Below are 22,922 nucleotides of genomic sequence, written 5' to 3' on the forward strand. Positions count from 1 at the left end.
AACCCAAGGTGGCTTGCATTATCCTCCTCCTCCCCATTTTATCCTCACAACAACTCTGCGAGGTGGGTTGGGCTGAGAGTCTGTGACCGGCCCAAAGTCACCCAGTGAGCTTCCATGGCCGAGTGGGGACTAGAATCTCCCGGATCTCCCGGCTCCCAGTCCAACACTCTCGCCACTACACCATGCCTATGCCTCTCCAAGCTCCACCCCTGAAAGCTAGTAGGGAGAATACCTTCCTTTTGCTCACTGAACAGAATTAAAAATAAAAATCCTTGAGGATTTACAAAAGGAATGGGAGATTTAACATTGCAGGTATATTTTACATGAAGAAGGTCCTGATCACTGAAAGCATCTTTTCCCCCTATTGCAATTTCCTCTTCGCTCCCAACACACAGTGACATCACTCAACCTAATAATTCTTGGTAGTATTGCTAACTGCCCAGAAATGGTGCTAAAGCACATGTTTGAGCAATGGAAAAAGATTTAAAATACAGGGAATGGTTGCACTTGTAGACTGATCCAACACAAAATGCCAGAATTTGAGAATTTCCACAGAATTATGGAACCCAAAGGACATCAAGAACTAAAAGCTTCCTATGATATGGTTATTGAAGATGCAGTAATCACATGGTAGCCTTCCTGTAGGAGAATATTTGAGAAATCATGCCTTTGAAAGTAGGTACATCAGATGTCCTTTTAATTTCTCCAGTTCTCTCTGAGGTTTCCAGTACACTGTTTGCCAGTAACCCCATAATTTCAGATTCTTTCCTGATTTCAAGACAAGGTCAAATCAGTATAAATTAAGAAACTGTACAAAGTAAGTAGTGTCCGTAGTGTGTGCTGGATTGTTAACCAATCTGTCTTTGGTGCAAATTTCAAAAGTTTTAGATGCAGAAGACACCCCACAAGTACTATTATCATAAGTAGAAAATCCTAACAGCAATCCCATGTGAGGATAATCTGCTTAAAAGAATAATCCCCATGAACCAGTCGAACAATCAGTAAAACTGCCCAATGGATTTCCCAGTATAGTACTTGAAGACTAAGATATATCCAATTCAGATACTAAAAATAATACACGTGCTACTAAAGCTGGATAGAATAGTCTTCTGATTGTTCTCTTGTCTTTCGAGATACTGGACGAAAGAACAGAAAAAGAATGTTCAAACTATTCTGCTCAATTTTAGCAGTGCATGTAGTATTTATATGCAGGGACCCTGTTCAGACATCACGCTAAGCCATGATGGTTAGCATTTTTGAGCTAACCATAATGGCTTAGTGTGATGTCTGAACAGCGTTTTATTCAACCAAGGTGGTTTATTAACCATGGACTAACCATGCTCACTAACCACTTGCTGCAACATGGTTAGCAGCCCTAAACATGGCCTAGTGTGACGTCTGAACAGGCCCCCGTGGTAAACTGCGTGCTACCATAGAGCTCCGCGGCAGGAGTGGATGAAATCGGCCCAGCCACTCCTGCCAGCACTCCAGTTTTCCATGGGCAAAATCTACCTAGCAACACATGACATGGCAGCCAAGAGCCAGCCTCCTCACTCTCCATCTCCACCTGCAGTGTGAAAATTGGAGAAGCACGCAGGGAGAAAAGATGCTTTCAAACCCATGCTGCTGTTATTGGCACAGTGACCTTCCCACTTAGCACTCCCAGTCAGAAGCATCTGTGTCCTCCATGATAAGGGCAGACATCCCCGCCCATCCGGTGGCTGGCCAAGCAGCAGCATCCCTGCCTCAAGTGGCACCCCTCCATCAAACCTGCACCCCCAGCCCCCAAGAAATGGCCACCTGTGGCTGCTGCAGCACCGAAACCCAAGGTGACCGCTGCTGCAGCACTGAATACCAAAATGGCCGCCTGCAGCAGCTTCCTCCACTGAGGCTCCAAAATGGCCACCCAATGGGGTGCATGGTGACCCATCTGGAGGACTGTGGAGTTTACCAGTAACCATGGTGGTTAGTGAGTAGTTAGGCTAACCACACTGCAGGCTGTAGTTACCTGCACGTGTGGTAGGGGCTCTTGCAGTGGTTAGCCAAACCACCCTTCCCCATTGTGCGTCTGAACAGGGCCAAAGTGTAGTTTATACATATGTAACAATTTGCTGAAGATGCAGTAATGTGTCATCAGATGGAGTCTTTAACTACAAACCTCAAGCAACAACTCAGTGTGACTCTTTGACTTTACCCACAGATATGTGATTTTTCCTGTACAGACTTTCAGGTGGGGGGTACTCTGTGTCTTGCTCTTGATTTAAGACCACCCCAAGTGATGCCGTGATTGATCTGGTTAAAATGCAGCTCACCTTTTTTTAAAAGCTCCATTTTCAAGAACACGTGTGCCCAATTTGCATAACACAGAATCTTTAGGCAGATCCCTTTTCCCTAGATGCTGATCCTGTTTCTGCTGGAGTGCTGCCCATACAGGAGAAGGAATTTTTTCAATTTCCTTTGGAGGGGCTGTGCTATTTGAGATCACTCGTAGGTTAGAGTCCGTTATTACAAAATGTGGAATTGGCAGATGACAGAAAGCAAAGCAGGTCTATTTCAGATGCAGAATCCTACATCTAACACTACATGCACTAAATTTTTTCCAGATGCTCAACTGTAATTGGCTTCTTTGCTGAATGCCTGTATTGTCATTTCCTTTGGAAATCACACCTCATTCCCTATATTGCCATTGTCCAGTGCTGAAAAGCAGCAAGCGCTCCCGTTAACTAAATTAATCTCCCATAAATTCCATCCAGTCTTATGAACATCCTTGCATAATTGTGAAGAAATTTAAAACAGACTAGAAGCAAATAATGCAGAGAACATTCTTCATCCTACCTTCACAGCAATATTATATATAGGATGCATTTCCTTGGGAGTAGTGTACACGTGTCCAACTTTGTGCAGTATTTTGCTTACACATGCAGAGTCTAGACAAGCCTTCACCACTGAATATGCATCCAAACTAACACTCATGTTATTGGACCAGCTTTTGTTGGGAAAGGCTAAACAAGGTTTTGAGTTACATGGAAATCGTTTTCAGACTGAATGCAAACATAAGAAACTCTTAATTATATACAAAGCTTTAGCATATGAAATAGTGCTTTATACCACACTGATCAGCATTGGATTTCTGGGCTAAGGTAATAGCGGCTATAGCTACAATTTGCTATTCTCCTCCTAGAGACAGCTGTAGCTATTCTCACTCCCAGAGATGGCACTAATTAGTGGAAGCCTCGTCAAGGGTAATGTTGCTGCACTTGGCCAGCTTAGTGGTTAGTGGCTACTTTTGTAATGCCCAGTGCATCTCACAACACTCAAGACAATTATTCACCTTAATAACAGATTGATTTTTTCTCAAATATTTTCAGCAACCCATTTCCTTTGAAGTTACTTACACTTTGTAAAGAAGAGAGCAGGAGGTCTAAAGATATCCAGAAACTCCGCTCCAGCATTGCAGTGTAAGTTGGGACAAAATTATAATAAAATGGGGAATTAATAACTGGTGGACTGCGAAAATAAATCATTGCATTGAAGAAGGAATAGTCCTTGTATGTGTATGGTTTTAGGGGGAAGACACATGAAAAAATATAACAAAAAAAGTACTTTCATAATCTGCACAGAGATTTAATTGTTTTATAAAAAAGACTGAATATTGTTATTGTAATGAATTTGGAAGAGCCATGTATGAATACTGATTCTAAAGCAAATATTGCTGAGAGCACAATTCTGAGAGAGGGAATGAAGTGGCAGACGATCAGCCTCTTCCAAAGTCCAGCCAGCTCACACTGGCCAGGGCAGGACATGGGGAGTAGCAGTTCTCCTCTAGTGATGTCATCTGGAGTTCTTTACTTTATATATTTCCCCTACATGGGTTTCAGTGGTGAAGGATTAACTACTCCAGTGCCAGGCTGGTGTAGTTGAGGGGCCTGAACCTGGGGCCTCTGGTTCCAGCAGATACAAGACTGCCTCTGTTTCAGGGCCTACCACTGGCAGTAATCTGTGCTCATCCCTGCTGACAAAGCTCCTCTCTCCCAGTGGATGGGCACTTCCACCCCATCCGAAACTCCTTCAGCTACTGAATCTGTGGCTTTGGACTGTTTTTCCCAACATACCCTGTTGTATAGAAGGGGTGGGAAACTTCAGGAGGCCCGGGGGCCATTTTCACCCTTGGAACCTCACTTGTGGGCTAGAATCTGTAGAACCTGGAAAAAAGGAAAAAAAATTAAGGGGGAAATAGGTAGCTGCTACGGAGCACCAAGAGGGTCAAGTTTAGCTTGCTTGCAGTTTGACTGTAGTAGCTACGGACACCATTTTCCCCCTAAAAAGCTTGTAAAAAAATTTTTGAGTTGCCCTGAACTTGGTAGGGTGGCAGCAGCCACACTGGAGGGCTACAGGAGCCGCATGTTGCCCACTCCAATGTACAGCAATAATACTGCTAAGCAGCTCTTCCTGGTTGTTGTTGTTGTTTTGTAAGCATGTGAAGGTCTCTTCAAACTTATCAGTGCCGGGTAAGTAAATAATTCTGTAAAGTTTCTTTTTTCACATAAAGCTTTTAAAGATGTTTTACTGTGTTATTTAAATTAATAAAATAGTTTTTTTCTCCCAGTGCCATATTTCAGATACAAGAAGGGAGACAGGATGGGCAGACTTGATAAGGAGCTTCACTTGGAAAGTTTGCATTGGCTTAATCCAGCATCTGTCTATTCACTTTTGCCTCAGAATATGCTGGCTGGAAAGAAGCAATAATCCCCCTAGGAAGCCTCACACAATTTACCAATCACTGACCTATTGTTTTATGCAAGAAAGCTTCTTTCCGCTTCTGGTGTCAAGAAGAACATTTATACTGGCCCTCTTCAGTATACTGGCCCTCTAAACCATCATATTAAGCACATCTCACTGTAAGAACAGTTTCTAAACCATTAACTTCTTTCATGTATACATTCCTCAAAGTTTGCTGTGACGTGGGTACAATGCAGCAGAGCGTTTCTCTGTATTGCACATGCTTTGTTGGATTCAATAATGTGCAACTCTGTGATAGCATTACAAAAGAAAGCCATAGATGAGGGGGTTTTGTTTGTTTGCTTGTTTTTAGGTTTTGTGGCCTGATTCAGTTTCCAGGTGAAATGAGAAAGAAAGTTCTATTTCAGCTCTTCCTCCTTCTTTGCCATCCGTTTCCTATTGTAAGTATCGGAGATGCTGGTTGGGGCCTGGAGGTAGTTGCAATCTTTGTAGCTTGTGAAGATTCCACTAAATCTAGTTTAAAGGGCTTCTAAAAGACCATTTGCATTTTTCTCATTCATTCATATATATATATATATATATATATATATATATATATATATAAAAATGAATGATTACTTTTTTTCCTTGAAGCCTGCTGTCAGTATTAGTTACCTCAATCCTATTTATTCAAGACAGAGAATTGCCCAGTTTAAAAGCCCATTCTTAGACATTTCTAATTGACTAAACTGGTGTGTATCCCATTTTCTGGACCTACGTAGTTCAAAGACAGACAGGCTCTGTAAATCCTATGCTGGTTGGCTTCACAATGGATGTGTAGAACAAGCATGTGCATACAGCTGTGAGTAGTAACACATTCAGCTATTACTATACCCTAGTCCTTGAGCAGCTCTGATTTTCTGAACAAGATTAGAATGTAAAAGCCCTGCTATATCAGACGAAAGTCCTATCTAGTCTAGCATTCTACAGTGCCTAACTGGGTACCTATGGGAAGCCCACAAGTGGGACATGAGCAACAGCACCATCCCAGTTGTGTTTCCCAGGAACTGGTGTTAAGAGACATACTACCCCTGATGCTGGGGAATGAGGCCATCATGACTAGTGCCCATTGGTAGCATTATCCTCATCGTGTTGAAGGGACTAGCAGTCTTTTTTTCGATTCCTTTCCTAATGATTCCTGACATGGAATTTGCCTTTTTCACTGCAGCTGCACATTGGGTCAATATCATCAATTATCCACTAGAATTCCAAGATCCCTTCCCCCATCAGCATATATGTGAAGGTTTTTTGCCCCAATGTACATCACTTGATGCTTGCTTATATTGATCTTCTTTGCCATTTTAATGCACATTCCCCTAGTTTGGAGAGATCCTTTTGGAGCTCTTCACTATCCCTTTGTTATCCAGTTTATATTCCTGGCTATGGGCTAGCTTCCCTCAGCCAATTAGATTAAGAAGCCTACTTTAAAAAAACAAGGGTGTGTTGCTCAACTATTAGGCTGAACCAGATTCTAGTGAGTGGAGATCTAGGTCAGTTAAGCCCAAGGGAATGTGGATTGTTATAATGAGTGTACACAATGGGTGGGGATTAAGCAAAGGATGTAGTTAGAGCCCCTCTGGGAATGCAAGGTTCTGACTCACTATGAGCCTAGCTCAATGTGCTCTTTTCTAGACTTGTATTGCATGTTCCGGAATTACCTGTCTGAGTAGCAGCTCTACCCAAATTCTTGGTTAGCCAAATGCAGTAGTCTGCTTCTCTTTTGATCAATTAAAACTTCCTAATTTTTCTGTTGCCAGATAAGGAAGACAACAGCCAGTCAAGTGTATGAAATGCTGATCACTTACAGTGATATTGCCGAACCTGATGTTATAGAGGAGGTCATGACAATTCTGAGTGACACTAACTGGTGAGTTAACCCAGCCACGTTTGCAACCTTGTGCTGACCAACCCACATCATTTAACCCTGTATGTTGGATTGTGGCTAATACCAGACATGTACGTATTACACTGATGACCTGGGAGGTTTCATATGAATCAAAACTGGCATGAATCTGAAATGTAAACTTAGGCACAAACAGTGAACTAGGAATGTGTTTATTTTTGAAGATTTATACTCCGCCTTTTGATCAAAATGGTTCCCAAAGAAGCTTCTATACAATTCAGTACAAAGCTATTCTCTCTTGGTGGTGGGCAGCTAAGAGAAACACTGGGGGAGCATGACATTAAAGCCTCTCCCCAGCTTTCTTGGCATTCCTGGCGCCACTGCTGCTGTCCTTAAGGGCCTGCAGTGAGCTCTGGCAAGTGGCCCCTCCTCTTCAGGAACTGTGGCTGTAACTGTCACTCCTGGGTAGGATTTTTCCTCACACAGGCCAGATGGAATGCAGCTCGTGGCTTGTTGGGGTGGGGGGGGGGAGGCACCTGAGAGATGCTGGGAGGGATGTGATGTTAAAGCCTCTCCCCACTCTCTGGTATTTGACACTGCTGCCTGTATAGGGGCTGTGGTAATTTCAGAGCAAATAGTCCCTAACAACTTAAACTGCAGATCTCTGTTTACCTAGCTTGTAAGCCACAGACAGAACAACTTGCACATTATGAATCTGCTCCTGAACTACATAGGTTAGCAAATTTGCCTTCAGGGAGTATCTTGATGGGATATCATTGTATGCTGAATTAAGTGGTTGTAATGACATCCCAAATCTATTGGGCTAACTTCATGCTTGATACTATTTTTCCTCTCAGGGATGCAGACTTGCCATTTCTGAGGAAGCAGCGTAACTATCTCTGTGACTTAATGAAAGTGCCGAAACCACAATTAGTCACCAAGGTAAAATTCTTAAAGATCCAATTAACTCGCCCTGAATTGGGATGGGTGGGGGAGACAGTTTCAGGAGTGACTTAGGACTTCTGGTCAGAGCCATGTTGTCCTGGCAGTGACTTGCGGAGCTCTGCAGGTTGCTTATCTCAAACGGCTATGAAAAGGTTGAGAAACCTTTTTAACTTCCCCTGGAATTAAAAGGGGAAGCCTACTGTACCATCTGGATGAAATCTTGGAAGAACAGTTGCCTCTGTGGAGGAGCAGGGGGGCTGGAATCTAAGGTTAGTCACTGGAGTATCATCTACTGAACACTGTTTGAAACTCCTAAGCAATTAGGAGACACAAGGACAGACGAGCTCCAATTTTAGTTAGTATTTGTGAATTTAAACTACCAGCAATATCTGAGGACTTGCAATTAAATTTGCTTAAGTGTTTGCTTAAGTGTTTGTTTTTCTGTTTCTGCAATCATACTTGCTTGTTGTCCTTTTGAAAGGGGAGGATGGCAGTACCAAAGGGGGGAAAAAAGGCTTGGGGAGGCCACCTACCCCCCCCCAATTGCTCCCCCGGCAAAGGTTTCTGTAAATGCTGGAGATGAAGAGGAGTTGCTTGCTTTGATAAAAACTATGTCTTCTCAGCTATCAGTGCAGTCAAAGAAGCTTGAAACAATTCAGGACTCAGTTGCTGCCCTTCAAGGGGCTGTGGACTTAATTAATATCTCTTTTCAAAAGATGGAATAGAAGGTTCCATGCTCTCAAAGATTGGGTTACTGCTCATGAAACTGCTATGGAAGCCTCTCATAATATTTTGTCTGCTCAAATTTCTCAACTGGAGGCCTTCACACGCAGAGCGAATCTTCGTATCCTTGGTATTAAAGACGAAGCTACTGATATATGGTTGGCTGAATTTATGGATAAACTTTTGCATGAGCTATTGGTTTTACCATCTGATTTTCTACTTGATATCGAGCATGCATATCATGTTCCTGGTTCAATACGTGGCACTAAAGGGACTTTTGGGACTGTTATTGTTCAATTTTCACGAGTCTCTACAAAAAATTATCTTATGCGTCTGGCAAGAGAACAAGGGGAGCTTTGGTGGGGACCAGCAAATGACAAGATTATGCTCTTTCCTGATTATACTAAATAAATCGCTGACAGAAGAAGGCAGTTTACCAAGGCGAGAAGTTTGGCAAAGCAAATTAACCTGCAATATCATATTAAATATCCGGCTTTGCATTCTTTTTGAAGACCAGATGAAAAGGTTTTTAAATCCTGATGCTGCAGAGTCATTCATTCCTCACTGGTATTAAAATTAAAACAAGGGAACCAACTCTCTCAGCCTCTTGAGTTGGAATTTAGCCATTTTTACTGTTCTTTTGAAGTGCTGTTTGGGTTATAGCTGGTAAGATGTCTAGGCAGTATACCAGAGTAAATGTTTGCATATTTCTGTTTTCTTTCTTTTTTATGTTATATTGTAATAAAATTCCAGTTTGTGTGTGTATGTGTGTGTACACATATAAATATATTTTTAGATATGATATTACTTAAAATATACAAACGGTTTGCTTTTGGTTTTTTATTTTTTATCTTTTTCTTAAATTTCTTTTTATCATCATCATCATCATCATCATGGGATTATGATTATTACTGTTCTTTGCTGGTTAAACCTTTAATGTTTATTAATACGCGTTAATTGAATGGTAATATATGGCCAATGGAAATAGATTGTTTGCTCCCGTTCCTTTGCTATAAGACTGAAGTTATGACACTGAAAGATAAGGTTCATCGTTTATGGTGCAGCAGATTGAAGATTTAATAATACCTGCAATGTTTGGAAGAGTGCTGTATAGGTATAATCTGCAATTGGATTTATATTTGGATATTTGGTTTGCTTTTATTGAAGTTTAGATATTATTTTTTCTTTTTTTCCTTCTTTTGCTATCCTCCCTTTTTCTTCCTCAGAATACTGTAATGTTGGAAACTGAAGAGTTTGATTTTGTTGTTGGTATTGTTTATTTCATTTATAAAAATAAAAGAAAAATAATTTTAAAAAAAGAAAAAAAAAGGAGTGACATATATGTACTGCACATGTAGTAAAGTCCAAGATTTCAGAGTAGGATATTCAGAGTTATGCTGCAAGCCCAGCCCTCTTCAATAGGTGTATGTGTAGCACTGCCAAAAAGCAAATGCTTTATAACCCCCTCCTAACCCATTCCTTGGAAACCATTCCAGATTTCTACTGCTCAGCTACTAGACAGTGAGCATGAATTTAATACAGTGTAGGTGGCTCTAAAAGTGTGCTTAATAGAAAGGAGCAATTTGAATTTTCACCCTGAATTTACGTATCATCTCTTAGGTCCCAACATTACTTCTATAGAAAGCATATTAAAAGAAAGTAAGCTAAGTGACTATTTGTTAGTTTTCAACAGTGCACTGCACTCCGCCAAACTTATGTTTTAATCTACAATAGAATATAGACAATCCATAAATACTCCCGCATGAAGTTTCCTAGTTGGTGTAGTCCAGCCCTCTGCCTCAGACCCACCCCTGACATGCACTTTATTTCAAGTTTCTTTGGGCTGAAGTTTGCACTACTTTCAGGGAAGTAGTAACGTCCAGATACCTACAGTGATATCTATTGCATGGCAAATAGGACAGAAATGGCCTTCTGTACTTTTTTTTTTTTTTGCCATAAAATCATTTTGCTAAAGAAGGACAGCAGCAAAATATTGCATTAGTGTTCTTGGCTTTGGGGATGCAAAGGGACACCAGCGGTTGTGCAGGAGCATTAATGGAGGCATGTAGTGATGAGTTGTTACCCTAAGCCCAGAGCTGGGCCTTGTCCTCTGAGGAAGAACTGGTGATGATAATTTAAGTACTATTTTATTTTCTGGGGTGTGTGTTTATTTGTCTGCCTTCCTCTTTCACTCCCTGCTAAATGATGATGAGATACCAATTATGAGGAAAATCTTATAGTTAAGGTTTAGTAGAACAAAAAATGCTGAGTCTTGAAAGCTGTTTTCTACTTCCTTTCTATCCAAAGATTTGAAAATGGCCTCATAGCTCTAAGAGTGACAGCCACATCTGCATTACTTTGTGTTCTAGTTGAAAACTTCACTCTCCACAAGCTGCAGGAATTTTCACAGCAGTCTGATTCCCTACTACCCTATTTTCAGAGGGGGTATATGAAAATATGCAACACGATCCAGCTTGGAGAGCTCGCATTTCACAAAGGCAGATAGAGAAACACATGATGCTTTGTTAAAACCAGGCAAAAACATTTGAAGTGCATATCTTTTACTTTCTTGATCTTGAGTCACCTTTTTGACTGAAAAGCTTACTGTTGCATCTAGAAAATAAACTTGTATTCATGAATGTAATTCCTCTCTCACTATAATGGAGAGAAGTGGTCAGAATGAATGGCTTAAATATCGAACTTTTTAAAAACAAGCAGTTCATTGAAATGAGTTTCTGTTGTTCTGGGTATGCAACAAACTGCTTGCTACATGAGGGAACAAACACTGCATCTAGTAACACATATGTAACCTTTGTACAAACAGATCTTTGTACAATACTATCAGTACAGAACACACCGTTACATAAGGGACTTTGCTATACATATGCATTTTAAATCCATACATAAATTAAAAATTATTATTAAATCCTACAGGTAACTGTTGCTTCTATTCTTTTAAAAATGAATTCTTAACCACGTCATGAAACTAGGTCTTAACTACCTGCTCTCTTCTTTTTGCTTATCTTTTGCAGAACACATAATTGGAATCCTATTAATACTGGAAACAAAAATTCTTGGGACCTGTAGCCAGAAACGAGGAAGCCACTTTTGGCTCCACAATCTAAGCAACTATATTCTACGAACGAGCTAAAAAGAAAAATTACCAGAGTGGATGCCTGCTCTGAAGCTCTGTATGTATTAGGAGTTTTTATTTTTTTAGTCAAACTTTGTTTTTGTTAACATAGGTCTACTGGTGCTCACTCCTTTATCTGTAACCACAAGATGGCAGTTTGGCCGCATGATCTTCTCTTGTCATTCAAATTCAATAAGAATGCTGATGTTTTGTGTTCCTTTCTCAAAACTGAATTAAAGTATCTATTGGAAAAGATCAAATCACCACCATTCTCGTATATTCCATCTTCCTCAGCTGTTTGCCCTTGTTTACAATGACATATTTAACACATAAGTGAAGTAGTTTGTACTCACTAAAGTTACCCTATCAAATTAAATTATGCATCATGTAGCCCACAATTCTGTAAAAAGAGCCAATACAAAACTCTAATTATACAGAAGGGTAGCAGCTTTAGGAAAATGGGGAGGGGGAGGGAATGTATTGGCTGTTAGCATGTCAACTGGGCAAAGCAACAGTGAGGTTCAGGAAAGGGACTGTTGATGATCTTGGCATATGTGCAGGGCACTGAAACAATAGGATCACAACCTACATTCATTGTGTGATTTCAGTTGGAAAACTGAAAATATGTTACCTTTATAAACAGGAAGTAAAACAACTCCCTCTCCATCCCCTCCCCCACTCTTGATATGAAAGGTTTAAGTCTGGCCATGTGCTAATCCTCCGTGGGTGTTCAGGTGCTGACAGTTTTTTTTTTTAGTTTAGAAGTATTTTTATACTGCCCTTCAGTTATATGGTGGCTTACAAAAAGAAGTTAAAAAATGTAAATACAATGTAATCATTTAAAAGCCGCAACATCATAAAAGCAGGCTAATGCAGTCAGCAGGATTAACATTGCATCTAAAAGGCTTGAAGGATAACAAGATGCTGCGAGCTGCACCCTATGAGTGGTTTCTGGACGAAAGTAATTTTTCCCTTTCCTTTTTTGGCAGTACAAATGAAGAGTTATCGTTAGGGTGCAAAATAATTTGTGTTGAGAACCAGTGTTATTCTTTTTTCCTGTAGGGGTCTCATTTTAGTGAATGGATCTTAACCATGTAGCTACAACCATCTGATGGAGGAGAACCACTACTAAGTTTATATACAAAATTTTCATGTTATCACAGCTGACCTCACCACTATGGGAGAGGAGAATACTTTAAATCACCTGATCATTCAGACAAAAGCATCATGGACACTGGTTTCAAACACTTTTATATAAACCATCTTCCAATTTTAAAACTTGTTTGTCTCATGCTATACTTTTAACCTGCTTCAGGATGTTATAATGTGAGGTATCTTTAATCCCTGCATATGAACCATTTACATTTCAAAGCATAACATTTTACTTTAGGGAGAGCCCAGCTGTTCCTATAAATATTGGGGAAAGTGTAGGGCTGTCACCACTTCTTGACTCATTGAAGGCTGTTAAAGCACTATTTGAAACTTAAAGGGATGAATTCTGCTCTGGAAGATAATGAAAAGAAAATTGGCCATGTCCTATACAATACCAGCCGTTTAAAGGGGTTACAGTTGAAAAATTGTATTTCATATTGTTCATAAGTTGGTGGGGAGGTAGGAATCACAGCTGGATCTGAATAGAATTCAGAGACCTGAGAACAGATTGTATTCTAAGGTTTGCTATCATCGTGCCTCCAATTGACTTCCCTGCAGTTGTTGCTTTTTTTGAAAACTAGAAAAGCAGGAAGAACTTAACCTTTGAATGTATTAATATTTGTTTCGAGGGAGGAATGCATGAATAAAGCAGAAATTGTGTAGTAACACTGACTTTACTACTGTGTGCAACCAAAACCTTTACAAAGAATGTATCCTCTGGTTTGTTTCACAATGAAGCACTTTCCAGTGTGCCACACACTTCAGTTAAAATGATAATAATCCACACCTTCCTTCAGTTTCAACTGGTTCAAGTTTTCCTCAAACTGTCCACCTGTCAGATCCTGTGAGAATGAAGAAACAGATCACTTAGTTAAGTCTGTTTGATCATCACTGTGTTTCCACAACAACGGAAGCGAAGCGAATGGAAGGAGTACTGGACTTTTTAAAAGGAATCAATCAGCTCTGCTGTGCTTTGGTCCATGCAGGGCTCCACAAGCAGATTCTCCGCACCAGTAAAAATCGCTTCACAGAACATACTTCCTGGTGGGGTTGGGGGTTCGCGTGAACGTCATCTGACTGACGGGCTGCTCAGCCAGTAAGAGAGCCCCCCCCCCCCCCGTCTCCTTTTCCCTGAAAGTCCAGATGCACCTGCATTTCAGGAACAAGCTTCATTGAGCTCAAGGGGGGTTACTTCTAAGTTAGACACACATATGCTTGTGCTGGGAAAGCGGGGGGGGGGGGGAGAACACAAAGACAGGAAGCCAGTCCCCATTTTAACCCGCAGGATCTCTATAAGGAAGTATCGAAGTAGTTACTTCCTAAGGAAATAAACCAATCAAAGGAGAATTGGAGCCTCGAGATTGTGCTTTACTACACTTAGGGAATTGGGCTTTAAACTATGCCATGTCAATTGAGGGGGATCTCTGATGTGGGCATTCAGAGGGCAAGCCTGATTGACCAGAAGGGGAGTTACTTCTGAATAGACACTAATTGGTTTGTGCAGGGATGGGAAACACGCAGGAAACACCCCTTGACAGGGGTCACTGTGAAAAGTACACCCCTGGGCAGGGCTAGCATACCGCAGGTAAATGCGGGGGTTGGGCACACAGCAACTATACCAGGGAGAACCTGATTTAAGGAAAATAATCAGACTTTAAGCAGAATCTGGTAATCTGGTTTTTCCCTGATAAACTCCGGGGTGGCTGATGGATGGCCATAATGTCCTGTTTCCCAAACGACCTCAACATGCAGCCAGCTCGGAGTAAATTGCTCGTGGAACTCCCCCCCCCCCATACGTATGACATACAACTGAGATTCAAATAGAAAAATGAGCCACATTTAAATTTCAGAGCACCTTCTGTGCACATGGCGTATACCAAACCTGATTTACTGCAATTTAGTTAGTTATTATTAACATTTATGTACTGTCTTATTTGCTAAAAAGCTATCAAGGCAGTGCAGTTTTTTAAAACAATAAAGCCTTAAAACACTAAAAATGTGAACATATAAAACAAAATTGAAACCACTACAAAATTTAAAAGCTACATTAAAGAGATGTGTTTTTACACCCTTTCTAAAAGCTAAGAGAGTGGGGGCCAAGCGTAGTTCTTGAGGAAGCGCAGTCTACAGTTTAAGAACAACATAGTGTGCCTGACAAACAGGCCTCTGCAGGTAATGGTGCCCTCAAAAGAGCCTCTCCTGCAGATCTTAATACTCTGGTGGGTTCATAGCGAGACAGGCAGTCCCTCAGATAGCCAGTTCTGAGCCGTTTAGGGCTTTAAAAGTTAAAACTAACACCTCGAAGTGAGCCCTGAAAGACAACTGGGAACTAATACAGGTCTTTCAAGGCAGGTGTAATATGGTCCTGATACTATGTACCAGTTAGCGGCCTAGTTGCTGCATTTTCCACTAATTAGCTTCTGGACACTCTTCAAGGGTAGCCCCATGTAGAACACACTGCAGTAGGCTAAACGTGATGTAACCAAGGCATGGATAACTATTGCCAAGTCAAACTGACTCAGGAAGGGTCACAGCTGGCACACCACTACCACATGAAGACCCAAAGACAGAGTAGGATCAAGAAGCACTCCCAGGCCACAAATCTGATCCTTCAGAGGGAGTGCAACTCCTTCCATAACAGATTGAATCCCAATTCCAAAGTCAGGCTTTCTAGTGACAAACAAAACCTCCATCTTGTCTGGGTTTAACGTCACCTTGTTCACCCTCATCCAACCCGACAACATTCAAAGGTTTTGACTGCTTCTTTGGGGGTAGGTGACAAAGACAATAACAGAGCTGGGGTTCATCACACCTTACTCCAAAGCTCTCAATGACCTCTCCCAGGAGTTTCATGTACATTTTAAACAACATGGGGGACAAGATAAAGCCCTGTGGGACATCATAAGCAAATGGCCATGCAGCTGACCAGTGTTCCCCCAGCACTTTCTGGACACAACCTGCCAGAAAGAACAGAAAACACTAAAAAAACCAGTAACTCTTAAGACCCTGCCCCACCAGGTGACCCATAAGGATACCATGGTTGATGATATCAAAAGCCACCAAGAGGTCCAGGAGAGTTAATAGGGTCATACTCCCCTCTTATCCAGTTCCTGGCACAGGTCAACTAACAAGGTAACTAAAGCATTCTCAGCTCCATATCCCAGCTGAAAGCCCAACTGAAATGGGTCCTGATAATCAATATAATATCAGATGGATCTGTAGTTGCAACAGCACCACCTTCTCCATCACCTTAGCCAAGAATGGTACTTTTGCAACTGGCCTATGGACAGACGTCCTCTAGGTCAAGGGAGGATTTCTTTAGTGAAGTCCTTATTACTGCTTCTTTTAAGCAGTAATCATGCTATACAGCATTTCTTTTCAATTTGTGAAAAAGCTGGACCAAGAGATGCAATTAATACTTTGTTCTCTTTGCCCTCTCATGCCTGCCCTACTACATTCCCTATCCCACAACTTTGTAAATACTCTGGGTTGAGGCCATATAAGTTCTGTAATCTCAGCATCCTATATTAATGTTTAGTTCCAGCAACTGTTATCATTCTCAGATGAACTAATCCCAAAAGAGGTGTGTGTATAGGGTTCGCTTCCTAGGTTGTTGACCTTGTAGGAACAGAGGATTCCCATATAATTACATTTGGATTGACATATCATTAGGTCAGTGTGTAAGATCCATTAATCTAAGGGTTTATACATAAACGATAACACTGATGGTACATATTACCTATTTCCTGACTTCTGGCTGTGCACTGGATACCTGCGTGTCTTGGTGACAAGCTGGATGGGGATTTATTGCCTGTGCAGGAGGTTTAACAAAAGTGCATGGGTGAAAGTACACTACTGGTCAAATTTCTTTTAATTAATAAAGTCTGCATTCCTCAAGATAAGAAAAATGACTAGAGCATGGATAAAGGTAAATTTTCTTACTGGCAGCTTTAAAGCTAAGTGAGGGCCTCCAGCCACTACCATCTTCATTTCCCCAAAAGTAGGACTCAAGAGACATTTTTAGGAAATGAAGATGGGCAGGTGTGGGCCAGTCCTTTTGTCTGCAGTATGTTCAGCCACCAAGAAAAAGAAGGGGAGAAAAAGAAAATGGGACTCCTGTCACTTCCGTCTGGTAAGCCATGCCTCCCATGGCAGCTATTTTGTGGTGGCACCCAGGATAGTTGCTCAAATTGCCAAATGTGCCCACAGGCCCCAAAACTCTGCCTACACCTGAGGTAAATTAAGTGGAGTATTACAAGGCCCTTAACTTTGGCAAGGAGGAGATCAACATAAATTTTGATAATGTAATTTCGTCAGAGTGCATAAAAGCGGATTTGATGGCTAAAGATGTGATGGCAATAGATTTTGAAATTGCTCAGGGAGTTTAAAAATAGAGGGAGATGGAATAAGGTGATAGGAAAGCTTTTCCTTCAGTGTACAGATTGCCAATCATAAGCTACCAGTGATGGCCAATTGGTACTAGTACTATTCAATCATGTATATGAGGCGTAGATCTAGTTGAAGAAAACTCCAATATCTCTGATAGCAGTGCTACATTTTAGAGTCATAGACTGCATTTCAAAAAACAAATAGAAGACAAACAATAGCTCATTGCATTAATGATTTGGTGGATTATGCATAATGAATGGCTTCTTTATTGAGAGAAGCTTTTTATCAAGAAACTGAACTATTAACTCTAGCTGGAGGTGATTTTTTCAAATCCTATTTATTGTACAAAGAAGAACTTCATACCTAATCACCCATCCTGCAACCTTATAAGGTAATGAGTTATCACCCCCCTCCTGCCCCACCACATTTGTGATTGGCAAGTAAAGCAGGTGACATCATTGTCAACTTCAGCATTTATGTTGAGCCTTTAATTTCAGAGCACTTGTAATTCATGTTTCCAGTGGGATTAGCCTCAAACAATACCCCATCATTTAGATTAGTGTCAACAAAGAATCTATTGCTTCTGCATACAAACAGTAAAGCATGATATAAACTTAGCATTTATGCATTGATTTTTCTAAGTGTTCAAAACACGTCACCTGCATTCTGTCAGTAATCCTTACACGAACTCTCCATGGGAAGCTAGTATTGTTCCTCCTGTAATAGATGGGGAACTAAGGCTGAGAGAGAGAGTGGCTTCCCTGTGAGTTCATGACTGAACAAAGACTTGGACTAGGGATTTCTGCCTCTTGTGCTTAAATGCTGCTTCATATGCATTCTAGTATATGGTTTAACTCCCTTCTGTATTGGAGAACATCTTTTGAGTTAGAAATACTGCTGCCTATGGAAACAAATGTAGGATTTTCCAAAACACATTTGGGTTTTAAATATGGCCAGGACAATTATAATGTCCTTTTAGAGATCTAGAAAACTCCAGGGCTCATGTTTACTTTTTAGCCAATTTTGGATTTCTCTAATCACATGACTTCTCAATAATCTGTAATATGGAAATGAGAAAAAAACTGAACTTTTTAAACTTTTCTGATCCCACTGTGTCAACTTCCACCATCACTATACATACTGAATCCCCAAAGCTCAGCTCTTCACATTATTTCCTGGAGCAAAATGGGAGCCTCCCATGCCTATGGTTGAAAGCACTTGCGCTATGGGACATTGAAAGCATCAAGGGGAGCAAAAGAAAATGGAGGAGATGGAAGGAGGAAATTGACCTGCTTCAGCCCCTATTAGTTTATAGCATCCTGGGGATAAGCACCATGGTCCAAAGGATGCAAGCCAACCCTATTACCCCACCTCACTATACAGCAATAAAACACTCAGGATCGGGCTGGAAAACATCCCCATTCTAGCACTATATAGCACAATACTGGAGCAGGAAGGAGTGTCTTCTATGAGACCCAAACAGCACTTCAAGGCTTCTGTTCCAGGCTAGCTTTAGCCCTGAACAGGAACACTGGTAGGAGCTGGGAATGTACTGCAATATTTTGTTGTAGGGCTCTATTTATTAAAGGTCTAATTCTGAAGTACGAATGTGCATGCAAGTTCCATTCAAGTTTCATATTTACATGGAAGTCTGTGCAGAACTGGATTCTACCTTCTGTATGGAGATCCTATAGCAATTTCCACCACTAAACACAATGTTTCACCAGCCCCAGACAGCATGGCCAATGGTAAGGGATCATGGGGGTTGTAGTCCAAAGCATCTGGAGGGCATCGGGTTGCCTACCTCTGAACTGGACTGTGGAGCGTCACTCCAACTCTTACACAGCTTCATATAGCAATGTCTTCAACCTGCAGCCTTCTAAATCACACATGGGTTTCAAAGAATTGTGTCACTACCAGAATCTCCCTTCTTATTAAGCTCTTTATATAGTTATGAGAATTGAGGTTAGTCTGAATGACCTATCAGGGGTCCCTCTAACCCAGTGATTCTGATTGTAAAAGCTCAGGGAATTACTTATGAGAAAAACTGGTTTGGCCAAGTCTTGCCTGGACTTGCTTCTGTGTTAACTGAATAGTTATCAACTGATACCTTTGAGAATGGACCAGACCAAGAAGAAAACACCCTTTTGTTCTCCACCAAGCCAGGGGGAGGGGGGCAAGGTAAGCTTTGTTGTTTTCAAGACAGAGAGAGATGAGACTGAGAAAGATGCAGACAGCAGGACAGGGAGGTAAATGCACCTCTAGAAGATTTTAGGGTGACTCTTGAGTTGTTAATTGCACGCAACTTCACCTGTATATTTGTCCATTAATGCAAGTATTACAAAATACCATAAGTCTCCAATGATCTCATTCAAAGGAAACAAGACTCAGGGTAAGTGCTGGAACGCTTGAAACCTCAGAATTGGGGGGCACGTAATATCTAAAGAAGCTTCAGCTGTATGGACAAAGAACTGGACAAGAAGGGGTTGGGGACTGTGTGTTTTTCTCCCTATATCTGACCAAACACAAAGGACATAAAAACTCAGTGGTAGTGCAGGCTCAAACTCGATTAAAGGCTATCAACATAAAGCAGTTTTTTTTCTTCAAAAGAGATTACCAAGAAATACACAATGAAATATGGATATAAACATTTTTGCTTGATCCAGTTGATGCCTTTTTGCCTCCATGTGCTGGATGCCTTTTATTGAAATGCCTAGTAGGGAGCACACTGGGCAATTATTTCTTCCTACCAAGTATGACTTTAAAGAGCATGCCAAACTAACCTAGCCAAGAGCTGCTTGCAGGATGGAAGGTGTGCTGCACAGCTGGCAATTGTAGAAGTTCCACCCATGGGTTTAAACTGTTTCCAAAGCAAATAGCAAGCTCTACAAAGCTAAGAAAGCCTGTTTCTCGCATCCTCACACATAATCTCCTATGACAGATCAATAATTTCCCAAGAAGGGGGTGGAGGGAACTCTTTTTCTGCAGAGCAGCCCAATAAGATACTTGTTTCTGAAGCCTTTGTCAAAACATTCAGGCTCCTCAAAGCCAGACTCGGTGAAACCTCCACTGCTAACTGCATCATTCACATATATAGATCTTACCATTTAGTGAGGCATTTCCTGCTTGCCAGCATGGTATCAGATACCAAAGATGGCCTCTTCCCCCTAAGGCTGCAATCATAACCACACTTACTAGAAAGTAAGTCCTCCAACTGCATGTTCTGTGCTGGCGCTGGCATGGAGAGATCCACATAATTGGAGAGTGTCATTCAAATGGCATTCCCCACAACCAGGGCGAAGCAGTGTGATGTAGAAGGGGTTTTTTTAGTCTCCATATGGAGAATATAACGTTCGAATTGACCCTGGAGTTTGAAGGCTCAGTTACATGTTCGTTATTGTACATTTATAAAACTTCATTATTTTCATTAGCCTCAATCAGTGCTGAGGGCACAATCCTATGCATGTTTAGACAGAAAAAAGTCCTACAACGCCCAGCATCCCTCCATCCAGCCATGCTGGCTGGGGCATGCTGGGAATTGTAGGACTTTTTTCTGTCTAAACATGGATATGATTGCATCTTAAATAGATATCAGCACATTCCCATGACCTTTTCCTAGTTCACACCTTTATTACAAAGTAGCAGTTATCTGGCTTAGCTTCTACTTCTGAAACAGCGTGATGAGTTCTAGGCAAGTGTCTAGTAATGCTCTGATTTACTACCGCACAATTGCGCTCATTTCACATGCCAGCAAGGTGATGCTCAAAATCCTACAAGCTAGGCTTCAGCAGTATGCGAACCGAGAACTACCGGAAGTACAAGCTGGGTTTCGAAGAGGCAGAGGAACTAGAGATCAAATCGCCAACATTCGCTGCATCATGGAGAAAGCAAGAGAATTCCAGAAAAACGTCTATTTCTGCTTCATTGACTACGCTAAAGCCTTTGATTGTGTGGATCACAACAAACTGTGGCAAATTCTGAAAGAGATGGGAGTACCAGACCACCTTACCTGTCTCCTGAGAAACCTGAACGAGGGTCAAGAAGCAACAGTAAGAACCAGACATGGAACAACCGAGTGGTTCAAAATTGGGAAAGGAGTACGACAAGGCTGCATATTGTCACCCTGCTTATTTAACTTATATGCAGAGTACATCATGAGAAATGCCAGGTTGGATGAATCAGAGGTCGGAATTAAGATTGCTGGGAGAATTATCAACAACCTCCGATATGCAGACGATACCACCCTAATGGCAGAAAGTGAAGAGGATCTAAAGAGCCTCTTGTTGAGGGTGAAAGAGGAGAGTGCAAAAGCTGGTTTGAAACTCAACATTAAAAAAACTAAGATCATGGCATCTGGCCCCATCACTTCCTGGCATATCGAAGGGGAAGAAATGGAAGCAGTGACAGATTTTACTTTCTTGGGCTCCAAGATCACCGCAGACGGTGACTGTAGCCATGAAATTAAAAGACACTTGCTCCTGGGGAGGAAAGCTATGGCCAACCTAGACAGCATAGTAAGAAGCAGAGACATCACCTTGCCGACCAAGGTCCGTCTAATCAAAGCTATGGTTTTCCCAGTAGTAATGTATGGCTGTGAGAGCTGGACTATAAGGAAGGCTGAGCGCCGAAGAATTGATGCTTTCGAACTGGGGTGCTGGAGAAGACTCTTACGAGTCCCCTGGACTGCAAGGAGGTCCAATCAGTCCATCCTAAAGGAAATCAACCCTGAGTGCTCATTGGAAGGACAGATACTGAAGCTGAAGCTCCAATATTTTGGCCACCTAATGCGAAGAGAAAACTCCCTGGAAAAGACCCTGATGCTGGGAAAGACTGAAGGCAAAAGGAGAAGGGGACGGCAGAGGATGAGATGGCTAGATAGCATCACGGATGCAATGAATATGAACTTGAGCACACTCCAGGAGAGAGCGCGGGACAGGAAGGCCTGGCGTGCTATGGTCCATGGGGTCACGAAGAGTCGGACACGACTGAACGACTGAACAACAACATAATTTACCAAAGCATACACAGAGTGCTGAATTAAAAAAAAGTTTGGGGGCAAAATCCTGGCAACTATCATAGTGCTAGTGTGTGACAGAATTAAATCTAGCCTGCACTGTTCAGAAGAATGCAATAAAAATATGCTGAAAGGAAGGGCAGCAGGAAGCAAAACAAAACTGGCACTCAAATTATGATTTATGGATGCACTGGCTAAACATTATAACCTCATTAGCAAGGGAAATGGAACATTATAGAAGCAAAGTGAGATCAGCAGCGGAGCACATACAGTCCCAGGTATTATCCCTGCCGTCTTTCTGAGTTGAAAGGAGAACTCAGGTCTCAGGGCTGGAAAAGACCTGGGCCCCCTTCCAATCAGAGTAAGTCCTGGGCTAGACGAGCCGGCTTCATGCAAGTCAGGGCTGCAAGTGTCAATCTCTTCACTGGGCTTGGAACAGTGCATGGCTTTGGGACTGTGATGAGAGATTTCCCATGAGCCTCCAACTGCAATGGAAGATTTGGAGGGAGAAACAGTTGCTGCAAACTCCTTCCTTGTAGCCTGGAGCTGCTCAAAGACACCACCACAGCAAATTCTCTCATGTAGCAATGGTAACATCCAAGGGAGCCATGGTCCAAGACTATACCAGTAAGGTTGGAAGTGCTAAAGAGCTTCAGAATTCACAAGCCCAGCTAGCTAGACTTTACTGCACTTTCCATTCTGCAGGCACCTCCTAAGGAGTTGTTGGTGGTTTTAATGTAATGTAATGTAATTAAATTATGTGTATCTTTGTTGTGGCTGAAATGAGAACCTGATGAATCCAGCACTGGGCTGACTTCTTGCTGTGTAGGTTTATTAACCTAATGACAATAAAATAGCAAGGTGGCAGTCACAGGTGGGCAGATGTCCTAGAAGTTTTGTTTTTTATTCACCACACCCATTTACAGCTACTTGCTATGTTAATT

The 22,922-nt window shown here is 41.6% G+C and overlaps 2 protein-coding genes across 18 annotated transcripts in view; one reads left to right on the forward strand and one right to left on the reverse strand.

Annotated features, from left to right (window-relative positions):
- TBCD (tubulin folding cofactor D) overlaps window positions 1-13,239 on the forward strand; it is a 219,903-nt gene extending 206,664 nt beyond the window's left edge. For 12 of the 13 annotated variants that reach the window (XM_084838327.1, XM_084838329.1, XM_084838326.1 and 9 more), the window contains 5 exons: window positions 3,369-3,458; window positions 5,093-5,180; window positions 6,537-6,646; window positions 7,480-7,564; window positions 11,323-12,225. In XM_084838327.1, coding sequence (XP_084694453.1) covers window positions 3,369-3,458; window positions 5,093-5,180; window positions 6,537-6,646; window positions 7,480-7,564; window positions 11,323-11,331 — 382 coding nt within the window. In that variant the 3' untranslated portion in view covers window positions 11,332-12,225. Of the gene's footprint in view, window positions 1-3,368; window positions 3,459-5,092; window positions 5,181-6,536; window positions 6,647-7,479; window positions 7,565-11,322; window positions 12,226-12,485 lie in introns of those variants that run through there. The other variant, XR_014788321.1, reaches the window with a different exon arrangement.
- Window positions 3,602-22,922, reverse strand: part of QTGAL (queuosine-tRNA galactosyltransferase) — a 288,495-nt gene continuing 269,174 nt past the window's right edge. For 3 of the 5 annotated variants that reach the window (XM_084838339.1, XM_084838337.1, XM_084838338.1), the window contains one exon: window positions 12,507-13,417. Coding sequence is in view for 2 of the 5 variants with exons in the window: in XM_084838337.1 (XP_084694463.1) it covers window positions 13,337-13,417 (81 nt within the window). In the remaining 3 variants the exon portion in view is untranslated. Of the gene's footprint in view, window positions 4,203-12,506; window positions 13,418-22,922 lie in introns of those variants that run through there. The other 2 variants (XM_084838336.1, XR_014788322.1) reach the window with 2 other exon arrangements.

This window comes from Heloderma suspectum, chromosome 2, assembly GCF_057233095.1.
Source record: "Heloderma suspectum isolate Gila_16-S chromosome 2, 16-S_ref, whole genome shotgun sequence".
In the NCBI taxonomy this organism is placed as follows: domain Eukaryota; kingdom Metazoa; phylum Chordata; class Lepidosauria; order Squamata; family Helodermatidae; genus Heloderma; species Heloderma suspectum.